Source organism: Lepisosteus oculatus, chromosome 23, assembly GCF_040954835.1.
Source record: "Lepisosteus oculatus isolate fLepOcu1 chromosome 23, fLepOcu1.hap2, whole genome shotgun sequence".
NCBI lineage: Eukaryota > Metazoa > Chordata > Actinopteri > Semionotiformes > Lepisosteidae > Lepisosteus > Lepisosteus oculatus.
In genome coordinates this window covers 4,924,565-4,943,245 of record NC_090718.1, presented here as the reverse complement: position 1 = coordinate 4,943,245, position 18,681 = coordinate 4,924,565, and the positions used below count along the sequence as shown (strand labels likewise).

The window sequence follows — 18,681 nt, the reverse complement described above, 5'->3', positions numbered from 1 at the left end:
TTGGAAGGCGTATTGTCACAGGCAGCTGCCACTTGTTCCACCTATTTGAATAGAAAAAGGCTGTTTGCATTGCAAACTTCACGTGCCCGCGATCACTGTCCGCAGATAACACCGACAGCGGCTGAATGTCCACTTCTCACTTAAAGACTTTCTTATATTTTTATCAGAATATAAGATAAGAGATACTCCACAGTGGGAAAAGAGTATGCAATCATTTGCCATGTTTATAATCCAGGGCAAATAAACATTTGCCATGTTTATAATCCATAGGCCATATTTGATAACAGTCAAACACTTTCTTTTAGCTTGCTGACTGACCTCTTTCGCAGACTTCAACTTAGGCTCTTTGCTGTCCATCTCCTTTCCTGCTATAGCTAACTGTCTATAACCTATGAGTGAAGAAAACCAACAGCATCACATTGTGTTTTTTTTTTGTCATTGAATGAAACATGGGTGGTACAGTGATTAGCATTACTGCCTTGCAGTGCTGGGGCCCTGGGTTCAATTCTGGGGCACTGGTGAACAAGTTTAAAAGATCGGTATTGAATGACTATTGAAACAGGATGCAGAATGCAGCTCTTGTGAATTTACCTTAATGTTAATGTTTCTTTATTAGCCCTATACAATTTCTTGCATTAGGAATTCGTCTTTTCGCCTACCCCAGCTTTTCTCCATGGAGACACAGACAGGGAGAGAAGCTGGGGGTCAGAGCGCAGGGTCTGCCATTGTACGGCGCCCCTGGAGCAGTTGGGGTTCAGGGCCTTGCTCAGGGGCCCAATGGAGTAGGATTCCTCTGCCCGCCGCAGGATTTGAATCGACAACCTTCCAGTCACAGGCGCAGATCCTGAGCCACAGAGCCACCTCTCCGCCCCAACAGGGGTACCTATAGTGAGCTGAGAAGAGGCACAGGCTGTTGAAAGAGGGTTCACTTTGACTTCAGTGAAACTTGAGCTTCATGGGTCTGAACACTGTTTTTTTTTAATTCTCTACTTATCTACTAATTTCCATCAAAAGCTTTATTTTTGTAGGGTGATGGAAGCTGGAGTGCGGCATCTAAGAGACACCAGCTAACCCGCACGACTGGTTTTGGGATTATGGGAGGAGGAAACTGCAGCACCTGCAGAGAACGTGGAGCAACTAACACGCAAACTCCACAGAGACGGTGTCCAGTCTGGATCGAACCCAGGGCCCTGCAGCAGTGAAGTAAGGCCACTGGGCCTCCCTTGAATCCAACAATAACTCGAAAAAGTTGGAAGTGGAAGTGAAAGGGTGAACAGTTCAATCGGTTCACACTGGCTCAGACGCACCAGTTCACACCATTAGTTTACCGGTTGAAGTGAACTGGGAAGCAGTTTAAACCAGATGCTAGTTTCAATTTGCTGAGTGTCGGCTAATTTTGTGGCTCTGAGTAATTTGGGAGGTGCGTTTTGGGGGAGAACAAATTGTCAATTTTCTGGAGGCGGGCCGGTATCCCTTTACCTCGGAAGATTCAGACCGGAATCAACTCCGCAGAAATCGTAACAGGTAACAGGAGCACTTTGAATGCCTCGACAGCCCGAGGTAAGTAAATGAAGAATTAATTTTAAACTTAATTGAAATACGAGGTTCTTAACATATTTTACGCTTTTCCGGGACAATATAAAATAAACCGCTCACTTACTCCGGCCCTTCGGTAAACCGCGCGAGCTGCCCTCGAGCCTACCCGCGTCAAACTCAAAAAAACCTTTTTTATTTTAAATTGTATTGGGTTTCTGCCTATTTTCTTCAGAATTAACAACAACAACAATAATAATAATAATAATAATAATAATAATAATAATAATAATAATAATAAGATGTAAGACCGGTGAAAAGGGCAGGATCCGGAGCATGCGCAGTTCCTTGACGAGGCCAAGGTGCATAATCAGGCGCGAACGCTTCTAAGTGCCAATTTACGTAAAAGCTCGTTTGAATATCCCAAATAAAAGACCCCCGTGGTTAAGTTAACATATACCAGGTAACGTTACGGCGCTATGACGTTTTTCTTAGCATGGTCGTTGGGTTGATGTCATCTAGGTCAGTGAAAAAACAAAAGTTCCTCGGCTCTGCCCAGCCAACCCCAGTCGATCGGAGTCAGCTGAGCTGGAGCAGATTGCTTTAAGTTGACCTGCGAGACCACGGCTAATTCTGTCCCAAACTTGTGTTTTGCAGTGTTCAGCGTTCTAACATTTGACATGGAATACCTTTTCCTCAGGTAACAAACGCGGTTTGGTTCAAGGAGATGAGATGTGCAGCATGTCTTTGCAACTTCAACGACGCCCTAACTTTCTTGCAGGTTTGCTTTCCTAGCGAGCTGTTTGACCCTCCATGCGGGTACGACTCTTCGCCTTGCAGGTGGGATATCCTCTTTAAAAACCTTTTAGGCACAGTTAAAATACAGTATCTCAGGTAATCTTGTTTGATTCATAGCAACATCCGTTTCCTGTGGTGTGGTGTGGTGTTGTTTTGTTTTTTACAGTCACCATAATTTGTGCCCCCATTGTGAACAGGAATTGTTCACGGTTAAGCGGAAGTGCGTTTTCCTCAGCATGACCACGATATGGTTTGTCTAGTCTTTTGCTGTGTCTTTTTGGAGTCCGAAGTTCTCGACGAGGGAGAGCATTTTGTTTCCGCGGTTAAAACACACGTCTAGTTTCCAGCCCTGTTTGAAACCTCCAAATTTTCCATTTCGTGTGAACCATTTCAGTAGCAATACCTGTTTCCTGTTCATTATAAACGAGCTTCACCTTTGGTTAAGAGTCTCCTAACATGCCTGCTCCCCCCCCAGAAAGGTTCAAAAGTTTCTATGTAAACTTTGTCCAGGGCTGTATTGTCTACTAGCTGACTGCTGTGATGACGCTGTAATGTTTGTGCTGCTTTTTGTAGACCGTATCCAAGGGCAGTGCTTGACTGACACGCTTAAAATCAAAATTGCCCCCGAGTTTCTTGAGGCTCACAACATCACGCTGTCAGCCAAAGGTGGGTATCCCAGGGAAGACTTGCGCGGTGTGGGAAATGGCCCTGCTCCTGGTAGCTTTTTCTATGAAGCTGTGGGCTCATTTTGTCAGACACCACCACCTGGTGGGTATCTCACGCATGTCACCTTGTTTTGAGTGGATCTGCCCAAGGGGAAGAGCCAGCTTTCACTGCAGTACGATTCGTCTGTGTGCCCTCAGCTTCGTATTGCTAAAACGGTTGCGTTTTATTTTCCTGCTCTGTCAAGTATAATAATAAAGCCGACCGTGGCCAGAATTCAAAAGGATTGTGTGTTTTGGCTGACAAGCCCTTTCCATGCCTGTCGTGTGTCTTTGCTGGTTAAACAGTGTCTAGTTTTGGGCGTAAAGAATATAATGTTGCTCTTGTCTATTCAGAAACGTGTTCTTTTTTAATTTATGGTGTGTTCTAGTGTGTGTGTGTGTCTTCTTCTTGCAGACAAAAACGGTGTTGCCCATTCGCTGGGCTCTTCTCTGGACGCCAAATGTGGTTACAAGCAGCGGAGGAACTCCAGAGGAGGCCTGGAAGTGTCTGCGTCGCTCATGGCCTGTCACGTGTATTTGAAGGTAGGCCGGATGGGGTTCAGAAGGGCTCCAGCAACTGGCAGGAGTGGAAGTGGCACAGCAGCTGTATCGCCCTGCAGCTCCCAGCTGGCAGCCCCCACTGGAGCTCAGCAGGTGTGAGCCTGGCCAGTACCTGGATGGGGAGACTCCTGGGAAAGCTGAGGCTGCTGCAGGAAGAGGTGTTAGTGGGACCAGTAGGGGGCGCTCACCCTGCAGTCTGTGTGGGTCCTCAAGCCCTAAGAGTCAGGCCCTGTAAAGAGCTTTGAGTGGAGTGTCCAGAAAAGAGCTCTGTAAGCGTACGGATGATTATTAAACCAATTCACAAAACCTGAAGTTTGTGCCGCACCTTCCTGGGGGCCCGGCCGGTGCGGTCATGGCCGTGTCTGTGCTGTGTCTCCTGCAGCAGCAGCGGCAGCAGCAGGAGGCCCGCCTGGTGTTCACGGTGGGGGTGAGCTACGCGCCCCGCGACGGCTCCGGCCCCGGCGCCACCGAGTCCTTCTCCTTCTCCTGCCCCCGCAGGCCCGGCCGCGCCCGCAGGAGGGTGCTGTGCGAGGAGGACTATATCGAGGTAACCCCCCCTCTTTTCTCTCGCGCCCCCTGTTCCTTCTCGGGCGGCTCTGCCTGTACGCGCTGTGATAAGTCTGCCGCCATGAGATACTTATTTCATCAGCTCTGGACTCCTGCAGCGTTCTCCTTCCTGGGGTGTCGGCTGATTGTCTAAATCTGCTTCGGGGTGTCCACGAGTCCGCGGCCTGTAGCCATCTCTAGCAGTTACCGTTCTGTGTTTCACTAATTTAACGTTTGAGTTTCTTGAAAGGCGCTTTGAAATTGTATTTTTCTGTGCCGTGTAAAGAGGTTTACTTAATGCCCGTTTGTGTGGTCTACTGGAAAAGACATTTCTCACTTGTTAAAATTTTGGTGATTATGCTTTTAACAGTAACTCATAATAAGTAGTCGGTTTACAGCACACCCATCATTCAAAATAAAATCGAATCATCGTCCGCTAATACAAAAGGAAATAAATGACATTAATCGTGTTATGGCATATAGGGACAAAATTGCACGGCCCTCCAGTCCTAAAAGAATCCTAGAAAGAAGAAAAATGTAATAACTGAATTAGTAGATTTTCAATAAAATGTTTCCAACTTAAAGTATGACTTATTAAATGTAAACCTTATTTCCTTGCTGCCAGCATAGCGATAAACCACTGGAGACTTGACAGGAGTTAAGGGTACCAGAAGATGGCAGTATAGGCGAATGAACATGCGGTGTAAAATGTTTTTTCGGTTGGTTGTGACTAATACTGTGTATTTTTTTTACTGGACAGGTGTCCCTCAACATCGATGTTCCCTTTCACCATTCAATGGTAAGGCACAGGAGCATTTTACACAAATCCCCCACCTTTGAAATTGTATTCTTCACAAGACAGGGTGAAGAAACATGGTCTTAAAGAGTTTGCGGGAGATATTAACAGCAGTGCTAGCTTCTAGGTTTCTGTGGCCCTTCGGTGACTCTAGGGACCCAGCCACAGCAGTAAAAAAGGTGGTCTAATGTTATGATGCGGCTCATCCTGTTACTTTAACCTCCTGTAGGTGGGAGTCCATGCTGGTGATGGCAGGTTTGTAACGAGGTGGCGCAGTGTGGCTGCACTGCAGGGCCTGTTCAAGACTGGTGTTCTGCCAGCACCAATTAGTGACGCTTTTCAGCACGGGTTCAGGATGTAACCCATGTCTCTGAATCTGCAGATGGCAGAACTGGCAGATTCTAAGAAGAATGTGTGTTCTCTGCATTGCCCTGATCCAGTGTTGAAATTCTCTGTTTGTCTTGGGCGTTCTGTATTCACCGTTCCCCGTGAAGACTCCAGGCCAGCTCTTGGTGCAGTTCGTAGAGAAGTTTGTTCAGTGGGACCCTTCGCTCAGGTGGACCCCTGTGGCTCAGAGCCTGAGATGAAGGCGGCCTGCCCACCAGGAGTGGGTCCTCATTGTGTTGTCTGTGTCTGGGGGGGGTAGGACAAGCAGGCCCGGAGCCAGGAGAGCCCCTGGTACTTCACGGTGCAGTACCCGGATGGCAGCATCGTGACCCGGGACCAGGCCTGGATCTGGAATCAGGGCATCGGGCTGAACGTTGAGCACTTCGACGGCTGGATCGCCTTCCGCGTCCCTCAGAGCAGCCCCCTGATCATCCGAGAGGTGAGGGGGCGGGCGGGCGTGCGTGCGTGCGTTTCTCTCAAACTCCACAAACGTGCCCCTTGTACTTGTAATGGACACTGTCAGGTCTCGGGGAAAGATCACCATGTAGACTCTTTACAATGCACGTAACGAAAAGTAAAGTGACGATTGTTTTTCTGGTGTACTCTTACCTGGTATGTAAAACTAGAAAGGAGGCCGTGGGGAGTCCCAGCTAATGCAGGAATGCAGCTGTGTGTCCAGGGTGCTCCTGGAAGTCGGTGTTGACCGTTGAAAGCCTGGTTGTGGACTCTTCTCCACCATTGTGTTCACTTCAGCTCCTGCGGACGCAATCAAACTGATTTCAATGGGCTCCTGGAAAACCTACACAGCGCCCCCCCCTCCCCAGCCTTAATAAAACCCAGCCTGCACCTTGCTGTCTTAATTGTGCATTCTCTCATGCTTCTCAGCACCATCACTCAGTGCATTAGAAACTGTACAGATTCCGTACTTAAAAGCGGCTTCGCTGGTTTGACTGTGCATTTTAAAAATGCACCTCTGCCAGCTCTTTTATATTTTAATTTTTCACGCAGCTCTTTCTTCTGAAGTGGAGGTCTCGGACTGTCTCCTCTTAGGAGTTCCAAGGCCCTCTGGGTTTTAGCCAGGATCTGTTAGTTACTTTAATTGATCTTGTTCAGAAGGGTTTAAGAAAGGCCTTTGACCCGGTAGCTCCAGTGCATTTGGATTGGGACTGGCGCGGGGGGGGGCTCCCTCCAGAGCAGGCATGAGCTGTATCGTCCGAGGTTCGGTGGGGTCAGCCCAAATGCGTCTGTGTTGCAGGATCACCAGGGCTACCAATCCTTGGGGTTCAAGGTGGTGGCCAAGCATGAGGAGCTGCTCATCGGGCTGCGCTACGACCTGAGCGCCGTGTGTCCCGTCGGTAGGTCGAGCACGACGTCTCGTTTGTAATCATCGGTCACTGAGTCATTGAATACTGGAGTACTGCGGTAAGGCGTTAATGTTTTTTTACATCAAAGCATTAAAAAAAACATTACAAAACAGCGTGTAAAAGCTCCAAAAGACAAAACTTGTCTCGTCAGGAAATCCTGTGATTAATAATGGTTAGTTCAATTCAGAGCTTCTCTTCTGTTTTAGAAGAGACAGTCAAGCTAAAACATTAATCAACAGGCAGTTCTGAAGAGGATTTGTTTGCACAGCAGAATGGGCAATTTTTTTGTATTATTGTCTGGTCCAGATCTGTTCTGTTCAGCCACGTATCGCTCTGATGAGCAAGGAAAGGAGGTTCAAGGCAGAGTCCTGCACAGAAAGGGGAGAGGAGAGCCGGCTGGGGTCGGTGATTAACAGTCGGTTCCCCAGATCGGTGAATTCGGACCGCGAAGGGGCCGGGGAGTGGGGGTGCGAGTCCGGTGCGGGTTGGGACTGGGATTGAGGACGGGAAGTCCCAGCCTGAAAGTCCGCCGTGTCTTCTTGCAGTCCAGGTGCGCTGCGAGGGCAGCAACGTGTCCGTGTCCGCCGCCAACCTGCGGCTGCCCGCCCGAGGGGCGCCGACTGAGGACCTGGGCCTCCTGCTGCAGCTGGACGGGGTGTCCCTCTCCCCACAGGACGCGGCGTCTCGGGGGTACGCCCTCCAGCTGGGGGACTCGGAGATCCGGGCCTCCTTCGCTGTGCGGGACAACCCCCTCGTGCCAGGGGTGAGTGCAAGGAGGAAGAGACAGCCGTCCGCTCGACAGAAGGCCCGTGGGCCGCCTGGCACACTCTCGTATGCTGGGCTTTAAAGGGGAACCGCAGTCCTGGTTTTCCCAGACTGGTTACTAAATCTTGGCAGCAAAATAAATCCATTTATCCTGAACCTCTTTTTGTTCGGGGGGGTAAAAAAAAGCTGTTGTTGCTGTTGCCGGTTTCAGGGCCCCAGCGTGATGAACAGACACCAGCTGTCCCTGGTCCACATGTGGAGAGATGGAGCTGACCAGCGCAACAACAAAGTGGTCATCCACGTCCCCGGGCACACGTGTCCCAGTCCCCCCGCCCAGCCGGCGTTCTCGGGTAGGTACGATGGCAGGACGGGTAGACCAGCACGTTCAGTGTGTGCTCCATCCCGCCTCGGATCTGCTGCTCCGAGCATTTTTGTGAATCCCCTTCAGACGGGACAGATCTACCTTGTTCATTTCTGGACGCAAGAAGAGTACTGCCTTTATTCTTTGGGGCACAGTGCGTCATCTGTTGGCTTTAGAAGCAGCTAGCTTCGGAGCTTTAAGGCTGAAAATGGGCAAATGCTTGCTTTTCACAGCTGTAACTGTTAGTACAAGGCTTTGGGGAAAACATGCCCAGGGTTAGCAGCTTGTTCTTGCAACGTGCAGCCTTTCCTGTCCGAGTCTCGACCGCCTTTTATTTGTAAGAGCTTCAGACAGGATAAGTGGAGCACAAGAAGAATTGCTTTAATCATCTCTCGCCTCCCGAGAGCTGCAGAAATTGGTTTTGTGTGCACAGGGAAGGAAATGTTGGGATTATCGTAGGAGTCGAGTTTCTTAATCGGCGCAGGGAATAGAAATGGTACTGAAGCAGATTATATCCTGCTGTCCACATCTTGACCCTCAAAAAGATGCGTGCTCTTTTTCTGATAGTTTGTGTTGAAGGGATTGTTTTGGGATCAGGGCATCGCGAGATGCCGACTTATTTCCCTCACCACCGTTTTTTGGCTTCAGGAGCTTCTTTGACTGTAACGGGGTTAGTCTGGCAAGGGACCAACCTCAACCTTGAAAAAAAATAAAATAAAAGAGGAAAATAACAGCTAAAGATATTAACCGCATGTTGTCTTCCAAGGTTGAACAGCATAGGTCCTTTTTCCCCAAAACAAGTTTATCAGGAGTACCATCTCCTCTTCCTCCTCTGTGTTGACGGCTTTCTGCAGTGACGATTAGGACGGAGGGCTTCAACATCACCTACGGCCCGGTCCCCGGAGACTACGTTCTGACCAGCATCTCTCTCGACGGTGTCCTGTTCCAGTCCGTCCAGGACCTACCCAGGGGTGTGGGCGTCCGGCTGGTCAGAAGAGACCGCCTGCTCTTCGTCTTTGTCACCGTTCGCTTCGGAAGCCGCTTGCTTCCTCGTAAAGTGAGTGCGGTTCGGTCTCCTTTTGGACATTTTCCAAAGGAAACGCGGATAGAAATGAGTTGCGTTCCAGAATGCCCAGGTACCTTGTAGTGTAGGTTGTGCTATTTCATTTGGTTTCCCGGTCAAATATTTTCAGAATCGCCTAAATGTCTCCTCGTCGGCCTCAAAAACGTATGAATGCCATTCCTTCGTTCACTTTAATGACTCAATTATTTTCATGTACTGTGCAACGTCTCCATAAAATGCCGTGTTCTGTTCAGTTTTGAAAATGCAGAAGGTCCAGAGCAACACTGCTCGATGAAGGGCCACCTGTTGAATAAGCAACTTTGGAAGGTTCTCTGTGTGCTTCCGTATTTGGAGAAGTTTGCTCTGGATGAGCCAGCAGAGTGTTTTTCTCCCTTGCAGTATGCCGGAGGCTTCACTTCCCTGTATTCTACGAGTCCAGCACTCCTGTTCAAGTCCCCCGATCTCCGAGAGGTGATCGCAGAGGAGAAGGAGACCTACACTCACCTTCGTGAGGACATCGGTGAGCCCAGCTTCCAGATTCCCTCATCTAGCGCCAATCTTATTTCACCTGAGCTCTGGAACAGCACGGCAATGTGAAGAACCCTGTTAATAATAGTTCCTTACATAGCTCTTTTCTGGACACTCCAGTCAAAGCTCTTTACAGGTTGTGGGGATCCCCTCCACCCCCACCAGTGTGCTGCCCCACCTGGATGATGCTCCAGTCCTCTCCCCACACACCAGCTCTCAGTGGGGAGGAGAGCAGAGTGATGAAGCCAGTTCAGAGATGGGGATTATTAGGAGGCCATGACGGGTAAAGGCCAGGGGGATATTTGGCCAGGACACTGGGGTAGCACCCCTACTTTTTTGGAGAAACACCCTGGGATTTTTAATGACCACTGAGAGTTAAGACCTCGGTTTTACATCCCATCCGAAGGATGGCGCTTTTTTTAGTGTAGTGTTCCCATCACTATACTGTGGCATCAGGACCCACACAAACTGCAGGGTGAGCGCCCCCTACTGGCCCCACTAACACCTCTTCCAGCAGCAGCCTTAGCTTTCCCAGGAGTCTCCCAACCAGGTACTGGCCAGGCTCACACTGCTGAGCTGCAGGGTGATGTAGCCGCTCACTATAGATAATCATTTTTAGAAGAATGAGGAGGAAGCGTTGACTGAGGCAAGTCGAGATGGGTTACGTTCATTGGGATGAAAGCTAGGAGGTTGTTGCTTATACGCCCGTGAGCGTGAGGTGCCGGGGAGCCTAGCTGGTGAATACTCCTGTGCCTCTTGCTGGGCCTGAGCAGAAACAGGGGTGGTGGGGCGCATGTTGGACTGTCTGGGGCTGAGGAGGAGTGGTTGCTGAGCCCGCTGTGGTTTCGCAGTGCTTCCCGTGTTGGAGGGCTTCTGCAGGAACAGCAGCGTGTGCTTCAACGTGACCCGAGGGAACGCCGACCTCTTCTGGAGCTTTTACATCTGGGACACCCCCTTCCAGGCGAAGCGGGCGGCCGAGCGCGGGCAGTCCTACGCCAGCTACAGGGCGCACCTGACCTTCTGCGTCGACGTCCGCTCTCCCGACCTGCTGCACCAGGTAACCAGGGCGGCGGCGGGCCGGGGGCTGCTGGGAAGGGAGCCGTTGGCGCGGCGGGCTGGCCGGCCGGCCCTCACCTGCGCTCTCTCGTGCCTCCAGGGCGTGAGCCAGGATCGCCGCCTGCTGCTGCTGGCCGTCTCGTTTCGGGACCGGGCGAAGGGAGGCGTGATGGCGACGGCGCGGCAGGCCTGCCCATTCCGCCCTGCCGGGGAGCTGGGTAGGGCAGCTGGGCTCCGGTGCAGTCGGAAGCTTCTCCTCCAGGCAGCTCTTCGATTTTAGCATGCAACCTGCTGTCCCTGACCTAGCTGTGGCTTCTTGTACCTCGAGGTGTTGTGTGTGTGTGTGTGTGTTGGGGGGGGAACAACTCATTGTTGGGGCAAAGCAAACAAGGTGGCAAGACTGCGTTTTCTGTTCATTTCTGGCTTGCACTCTCCCTCTGTCCCCTCTTGAGTCTCCTGTATCTCCCTCTGCTGTTTTTACCACCCACCCTCCTCTCCTGCCCCGCTGTTGGTCCTCATTTTCCCCGTCTGCTGTCTGGCTCTGGACTCCCTGCAGAGTGCACCGCGGACGGGCTGTTAAAGGCTACGGGCCTGCGGCTGGCGGCGTCCCCCCTGGCCAGCCTGGACCGGCTGACCCTGCGCGACCCCAGCTGCAGCCCCTCCGAGATCTCCGATGGGAAGGTGTCTTTCAGCTTCCCGGTCTACGCCTGCGGTACCCTCCGGAAGGTGGGCGGCACGGGCCGCGCTCGGAGTCTCTTCGCGCCGCTTGGTCTTGGTTTTGCATTGCGCTCTTTGTGCCCCAGGTCCACGGGACTCATGTGGAGTACGAGAACAGGATCTCCAACGAAAACGCTCTGCCGAAAGATGCGCCCGAATACCTCAAGTTTCAGTGAGTACCCGGCGGCAGTTTTCTCCTTGGCACCGAGCCTGAAGCTGAGAGCTTGTCTGTCCTGTTTTAATCCTGAAAATAAACCCCCCCACATGCCAGCATTCTTGCAACGAAGCCCGAGTTGAAATCGGACCTCCACTGATCTGCATCTTCACTGAGGGAAGAGGCTAAACGGTGCTGCTGAGAACAGTGCTGGAGACTGCAGGCCTTACAGATTGTTGCTGCCCGGACGAGCTCCAAGCTCGGCGTGATCAGTAGTAATTGGAATGAAAAACTATTTCACAGAAGCTTGATCCCTTTCAGGTTTTACTGCAAGACATTTCTTTCTAGTACAAAGCACTTTCAGCTACCTAACATTCTAGTCTGTGTATCATTTTGGGGTAAATGTCAAGACACAGGTGTGGAGTTGAAATAATGTTGCCTTCCTGTGACAGCGGTCCTGTTCACACCCGAGTGGGTTGTCTCATAAAAACCTGGAATGAGTCAAACTTCTGTGTAAGATTGATGGTCCTTAGCTGGACCTGGTCCTAGGGATAACAGATCGGTATGAGAAGGAGGATTTTGTTTCAGGAGGCTCGTCAGTATCGGTATGTGGTGTCTAGTTGGTCTGAAGATTGTCCCGTTGTCTTGATTTGGAGCTGCAGTCTGCTGTGCTTCCTGTGCAGATCCACGCTGGTGTGCCGCTACAGCGAGGAGAACACCCTGCCTGTGGGTCCATCAGCAGCCCCGCCCCCCGGCCCCGCCCAGCCGGCCCGCGGCCACGGCAACCTCACCCTGCGCATGGACATCATGAGAGGTGAGGGAGGGCTCGTGGAGAAGCCCGCTGCGCCACAGCGTGGTAAAAACGCGGCGCTGCCGGCTGAAGCGCTTCTACAGGGTGGCACTCAATCCGATCGCTGGCAGTGTGATCTGAGCGCAGAGGAGACCTGTGCTCAGTTTCACAGGATCCGCCACACTCGGGTCTCAACTTGAGGGCTGTATCAGGAAGGCAGTTTTGTTATTTTAACTCCACGCCTCTGTCTTGACGATCACTCCAAAATGGCAGCACTTTGTAACGCATCGAAAGGGTTGTTCCCTAGTCGCGGTCGTGAATCCAGTCCCGATGAGCCGGGGTCCGTGGGGAAGCGTCGTGGCCAATTGGTCAGACCGCGGGTGATTTGGCCGCAGGAGTCCTAAGCTGCACATTCTTCAGGTGTCGATGACTGACTTCACACTCTGTCATCTCCGCCCCACCTCCGGCGCCTGCGGAGATGTTCTGCCGCAGTCCGCCGCCGGATCATGAAGCCAGTGTGAGCTGTTGAAACATGCCATGGTGGTAGGATACAGAGAGGTGAACTTAGCCCACCTGTACAAATGCTTTTCACGGATCTTGAGGTTTTCCCTTCCCCTTTCACTGCTTTGAGCAGGAATTATTAAAAACCTTTTTTTTTAAACTTTTAGACCTGCCAATACATTATTTTTAACACGCCGACCCAGTCTGGAATCGCCGGTCCCTCCGATGGGAGGGGCAGGGACGTGTGTCCCTCGCGGAGGTCGGCATGAGCTAGGAGCCCCGACGAGCCCCAGACCCTCCCTGGTGGTGCTGCCCGTTTGTTGGACTGACCAGGGCTGGGACCCGCTGGGCTTTTCTGCTCAGCCCTGTCCCAGATAGAAGTACCAGTAAAATATAAACCTCTGTTTCACTACAAAAACGAAACGTTTTGCCCCCCTTTTATCCACGAAAAGAAGTCTCGTGTGCTACTTTTTATTGTCTCCCCCCCCATCTCTGCAGATGCCACCTTCTCCTCGGCGTTCCTGCCGGAAGAGTTCCCAGTGGTGCGGAGGCTCCGGGAACCCCTGTTCCTGGAGGTGCAGATGGAGAGCGAGGACCCCGAGCTGGAGCTCTTCCTCCGGGACTGCTGGGGGAGCCCTGATCCCCAGCTCGAGCCCAAGCCCCCTCTCACCTGGCCCGTGGTCAAGGACAGGTAACCTGTTAGCGCAGAAGCTGGGTGATGCCTGTAAGTGCGGACTTGGCCCTAGTTTGCTATAAGCACCTCTGCAGCTGCTTACGTTACCTATTGCCGAGCCTGAAGCTTCGCACTACAAAGGGATGTGGCAGCAGCAGGGCGTTATAGGATGTGATTTTCCATCAATCGGGGAGATTGTCGCCATCTGCTGCCGCAATAAAGCCCCATCCATCATTCAGGATCCCAACCCTCCCGGCCACAACCTGTCCTCCCCCCCGCGTTCCAGGAAGTCAAATCATTAAAGCATAGGCCACAAAGGTTAAGAACGGCGTCTACCCTACTGCACTACATATCATCAACCGCTCACTGCAATGCCTGAGACTCGATACACTCTTCTGGCAGTTCTATAGTTCCTGTATGTAATGTACTGTCCACATTGTGTGCTGTTGTACTGTGTATGTGGTGACAGATCAATGCGAATAAGAACTCCAATGTACATGTAAGTATGGCAGTAAACTCCTGTACTCTCTTTGCATCTTCCTGATGCTCTACACCATTACAGCATTATGCATTTTGCATGCATTAGAGCATCATGTATCCTCTAGATGCAACATGCAGCCTGTAACCTGCACTCTTCACTAGAGGCCGTGGTTTCCTCCGTCAGTGCTCAGTGGTGACCCGGGCCCGTGGTGTCGTTCCAGCTGCGAGCTGAAGGGGGACGAGTATCAGACCGTGTTCCACAGGGTGCGGCGCAGCGGCAGGGTGCGCTTCCCCAGGCACCACAAGCGCCTCGAGGTGAAGACCTTCGCCTTCGTGGGGCCCAGCTCCAGGCAGCTGCTGAAGCAGCAGGTGAGCGGCGCGGGACGGGCCCAGACGGGCCCGGACAGGCAGGGGGCCGAGGCCCTGGGGCTGCACACCCCCCCCGGGCGCCTCTCGTATTTGAGCAGGGAGGGTATCCTGCGTGCTGCGGGTTTCGAGTGCCGGATCATCCTGGTACCGGTCCTACAGTATGTGCATTTTCTCGCCCTCTCTTGAGGAGGGGTTCCGTGGGAACATTTTCCAGCTGCTAATAAATCTTTTCACTTGTTCGTTTAGAGCGCTCTGCAATGAGAATTGGGAGGCTTTCTCCCCCGACCCCAGCCTGCGGCCGAATATGCCATTGCAGGCCTGACTCGGTGTCCTTGTCCGCTCTCCTGCTCAATTTCAGATCAGTTTCCATTGCTCCGTGATCATCTGCGACACCACGGCACTGAGGACTGATGACGCCTGCCGGGGGGACTGCATCCCGCACAAACAGAGGAAAGGTGAGCGATCCGGCAGGGGCTGTGTCCGTGTGGCAGGATCCTCGATCGCTTCTTTCCATAACGGCATCTCTTGAGATTTCTGGGTAAACAAGCTTCGAATCCGGTTAGTCTGAAAGGTCACCCTAGTCCCCTGTTTTTTTTTTTAAAGATTATATCACTTCTTAGTTGTTGATCAATTAAGGAATAATTCCTTCAAGGGAAGCCTAGACGTTAAAATCCGAAGGTCTTTCTGAGTTCTGTGCCTGATGACCTGATTTTATTTGAACAAACAACCTGTTGACGTGATCACAGGTAGGTTTTCCCAAGCCTTTGGTAAGGGGATAATTTTAATGAATTTGAGAGCACAGCCCTGACAGGACTGCATTCCCCAGAAAGCTCTCCATCACCTGAACAGCTGCGCAAAGACTATTGGTCAGCTTAAAAAAAGCTGGAAGCAGAGGCTCGTTTCCCCCAGAGATTTCTGGGAAATAATTAATAATTGCTTACACTTATATAGCGCTTTTCTGGACACTCCACTCAAAGCTCTTTACAGGTCATGGGGATCCCCTCCACCCCCACCAGTGTGCAGCCCCACCTGGATGATGCAACGGCAGCCATAGTGTGCCAGTCCTCTCCCCACACATCAGCTCTCAGTGGGGAGGAGAGCAGAGTGATGAAGCCAGTTCAGGGATGGGGGGGGGGAGCGGTCCTGACAGGGCTGTGCTCTTGCAATGGTTAAAGAAACGCCTGTCAAACTGAGGCTCTCCGGCACCAGGTTTTGAGCCCCTTCTTCTCAAGTCTTTTTCGTTCTCATGGTTTTTTTTTCTGTTCTCCACTGGATTCTGTGCCCTTCCCTTTTCTTTCAAGGGAAGATGGAATGCGTTCGTATGAAAGAACGAGTGGGACATCAGTGTTTGAAGTCTTTTGTTTTTCGAGAATAATTTGGCCTTTTAAAATCGCTGGGAAGGCAGAGTACCCTTGCTGATGGAGAGGTAGATATGTGATTGGGCATACTGTGTGTTCCAGGGAGGAGTTCCGGGTCAGGGGCTACACGAGAAACGCTGGTGTCATCGGGATCCATTCTGCTGCTCCCCCAGGTCACCCTGGCCAGCAGCGTTCTAGGTAAAGCACTATTCTCAGCTAGGGGGGGCTTGGGATTGCTCAAGATCCCTAATTTTCCTGATAAAAAGTCTGTCGACTGTACTCCATCCTAATTGCCAGACCCTCCAGGCTGCATGGGGAAAGTGTCACCCAGTTCAACCCAGTTCAACTCCAGTCTATCTGTTACAGGAGGTGACATGGGTGAACTGGTGGATGGCCATTTCTGGGTATGGCGCAACTCTAAATAAGGCTCCCCAGCACATTTCCTGGCAATGAGATTTCGGTGGATGCAGCCAGTGAATATAATGGTACTTCTGCTCATCGGGTTATGCAAGAGTTGGTGATCTAAAGACTTGTTTTGCTCAGAAAGGAGGAAGAGGAAAGCGTACAGTAGTTCCAAACCAGAAGTGTGTCACTCCCAGAAAGACTGCGGCGGATTTTGGCTTGCCTTCCCTGCTGCGGCTGTTGACTTAATCCACAAAATTTATCACTGGGACATGTTTTTCTAAGGTCTTCTAAAGTTGATGGCTGATTCAAAATCCCAAAAGCTCTAGCATTTCTGCAGGCGTGGATAGGAGTGTTTAATGTCTCCGTTTAAAGGAAATAATTCGACCCAATAATTCTGTGGGAGTTCTGGAGAAGGAACACAAGCTTGTAGATCATGTGCCTTCTTCAGGAAAGCTCCTCTCGAGTTTTATAGATGGCTTGATATCCCTTCTGGGGATTTCTAATGTTTCCCTGTTTATGAAGCCATTTCTTTATAAAACGCTGCACTACAGTCAAATTGCTTCCCTGGGGCAGTGAAACACTCGACATCTCCAATTCCATTAAAGAAGCTAATTTCAGAAGTTTAGCGTTCGACTTTAATCTCCACCTCCTTCAGTGCTTTTTAGAAATAGAATTGTAAAAAAAAAAGAAATCTGTTCCCCATGGGGGGCAAAATCTGTAACTTCCTAAGACCGCAGTGAAGGATGTGGCCTGCTTTGTGTTATTAATCTTTGGCACAGTGACTTTCTTGGTTGCGAAGTAAAAAAGTTTGTGTAAATGGATTTTCTTTGCCTTGTTTAATGGGACACTTGCATTTGCGCAGGGAGATCAATGAGGATACAAGAGCCTTTCTTTCTCGAACATATAGAATCTTTTGGATTTGGCCTCAATAGCTCCTTGTTCTTAAATATTTCTTCTTCACTTATTCTTCCCAGAATGTGCACGTCTTCAGACATTCTGCATCGTAATCATTGTGACTATAATTAATAATGGAGACGTCTGTGCTTCAGGGGAGTGTGAAATTGCTGCTGCAGGCCACTGGTAAAGACACTACATCAGCCCCTCAGGATCACTGCCAGCAGACAGGAAAGGAGGCCTTGTAGCTCGAGGGCTCCCAGCCTGGCTTCAGTTCAGATCTAGCACGCACCCTCCATCTAATGAATACTTTTATATCAAGAGGAATTAAAAATACAACAAATGAGAACAGTTCTAGATGTAGCATAGCATTTGTTGTGTTTTAATACCTTTCATTAGATTAGTCTGTATTGGGGTCTAAAAATTGTGCCTCTTGCATGACGTAATTCTGAATGCACTGTCAAGCAAGTGCATCACGTATTTGCTTCCTTAACTTTTTGAAAGTAGATGAAGGTTGCTGCGGGAAACCAAATTATACCTTCATTTAAGAGTCTTATTTTTTGTTTCTTTTTTAAAGGATTCTTATTCGAGTTGGCAATTGTGTTTTTTTTTTTTACTTCCTGGCTCTCAACTGTAAACCCTGCGGCCGCACACGGGAGAGGGAGGAGGTGTGGCAAAGACTCAAGAACAAACAATTCACAAGTTGCAGATGACCGGAGGCCATTTTGGTCATCTAAAAACCTCCAATGCATTAGTAGCTAACTGATCCGAGGATCTCTTGCAGCCATTTCTTCAAAGAAACCCGAGGATTGGCTTCAGCAACATAGCTGGCTTGGCCCCTTTACAAACCTTTTCCTAAAGATGTGCGTAAATGCGTTTCTCTGTAGTTTCCTGTTCAGAGGTTCTGTTGATTCTGAAGTCCGCAGGGTTGATGTGGGCAGTACCTTTTGAGGATTCTGAATCGGGTTCACATGTAGTCAGTGTTGGAGATTAATTGCGTTATTGTTGGTTTCCAGGTAACAATACAGGGCTTGGTTATTTTTTTTCCATCTTCTTACATGCTTGGACTAATCAGCCTGTCCTGACAGTTGTCTGTTCTCCCTGCAGATCCCTGGAGCTCCCCCTGGTGGCTTGTGATGCCCATGGCTGCTGCCCTGTTCTCACTGGCCTTCCTGGTCTATATGTGCTGGACTCTAAAATTAAAAAACGCAAATAAAGCTACGTAATTGTCACCCACAGTTCTGCCTAGCCTGTTTTGAAATTCACTACACTACCATGTGGAGTCTTTCTCCTCGGTGCATTGCCCAGCAGCAAGGTCTGCCTGTAGTCAGGTGGTCTGCTTCACTTGCTGATTTCCTGCCTATAGGTTTAGACCAAGGCAGCAGTTTGTGGGAGAGTAAAATTCTCTCTCACTGAGAACTCCCAAGTTGAGCCTTGTGGAGACTGCAGACTGATGGGGCAGGAGAATCCAGTCTCCTGGTCTTCATGATACCCATGCTGGACCTGTTGGAGACTGTGGACTGCTGGGAGCTGGAAGATCCCGTCTCTGGGTCTTTGTGCTGCCCGGTGGAGGCTGTGGAATGCTGTGAGCAGGAGCATCCAGTCTCCGGGTCTTCATGGTGGGCCCGGTGGAGACTGCAGACCGCTGGGAGCTGGAAGATCCTGTCTGTGGGTCTTCATGCTGCCGATGCTGGGCCCGGTGGAGACTGCTGACTGCTGGGAGCTGGAAGATCCTGTCTCCGGGTCTTCATGCTGCCGATGCTGGGCCCGGTGGAGACTGCTGACTGCTGGGAGCTGGAAGATCCTGTCTGTGGGTCTTCATGCTGCCGATGCTGGGCCCGGTGGAGACTGCTGACTGTTGGGAGCTGGAAGATCCGG

The 18,681-nt window shown here is 50.7% G+C and overlaps 1 protein-coding gene across 5 annotated transcripts; it reads left to right on the top strand.

The window, feature by feature from the left end:
• Positions 1 to 1,091: 1,091 nt before the first annotated feature.
• On the top strand, positions 1,092 to 18,035 carry LOC138224566 (uncharacterized). 5 transcript variants are annotated; one of them, XM_069182461.1, is made up of 23 exons: positions 1,092 to 1,560; positions 2,191 to 2,233; positions 2,315 to 2,373; positions 2,905 to 2,997; positions 3,451 to 3,578; positions 3,979 to 4,143; positions 4,903 to 4,941; positions 5,585 to 5,764; positions 6,581 to 6,680; positions 7,235 to 7,452; positions 7,666 to 7,804; positions 8,670 to 8,872; positions 9,278 to 9,398; positions 10,258 to 10,463; positions 10,563 to 10,680; positions 11,019 to 11,188; positions 11,266 to 11,351; positions 12,017 to 12,147; positions 13,123 to 13,315; positions 13,999 to 14,146; positions 14,505 to 14,601; positions 15,607 to 15,702; positions 17,911 to 18,035. In XM_069182461.1, the coding sequence occupies exons 2-23, from the start codon at positions 2,214 to 2,216 to the stop codon at positions 18,027 to 18,029; spliced, it is 2,829 nt and encodes a 942-aa protein (XP_069038562.1). In that variant the 5' UTR covers positions 1,092 to 1,560; positions 2,191 to 2,213; the 3' UTR covers positions 18,030 to 18,035. The 5 variants fall into 5 exon arrangements, with proteins under 5 accessions (XP_069038562.1, XP_069038560.1, XP_069038561.1 ...); XM_069182459.1 differs by lacking the exon at positions 1,092 to 1,560 and adding an exon at positions 1,856 to 1,996; XM_069182460.1 differs by lacking the exon at positions 1,092 to 1,560 and adding an exon at positions 1,998 to 2,055.
• The last annotated feature ends 646 nt before the right edge of the window (positions 18,036 to 18,681 follow it).

Coding starts and splice junctions, on each gene's coding strand:
- LOC138224566 (XM_069182461.1), top strand. CDS start 2,214: ATGGAATACCTTTTCCTCAG. Junction 2,998..3,450: donor CATCACGCTGTCAGCCAAAG/GTGGGTATCCCA, acceptor TTCTTCTTGCAG/ACAAAAACGGTGTTGCCCAT. Junction 10,464..10,562: donor CTCCCGACCTGCTGCACCAG/GTAACCAGGGCG, acceptor TCGTGCCTCCAG/GGCGTGAGCCAGGATCGCCG.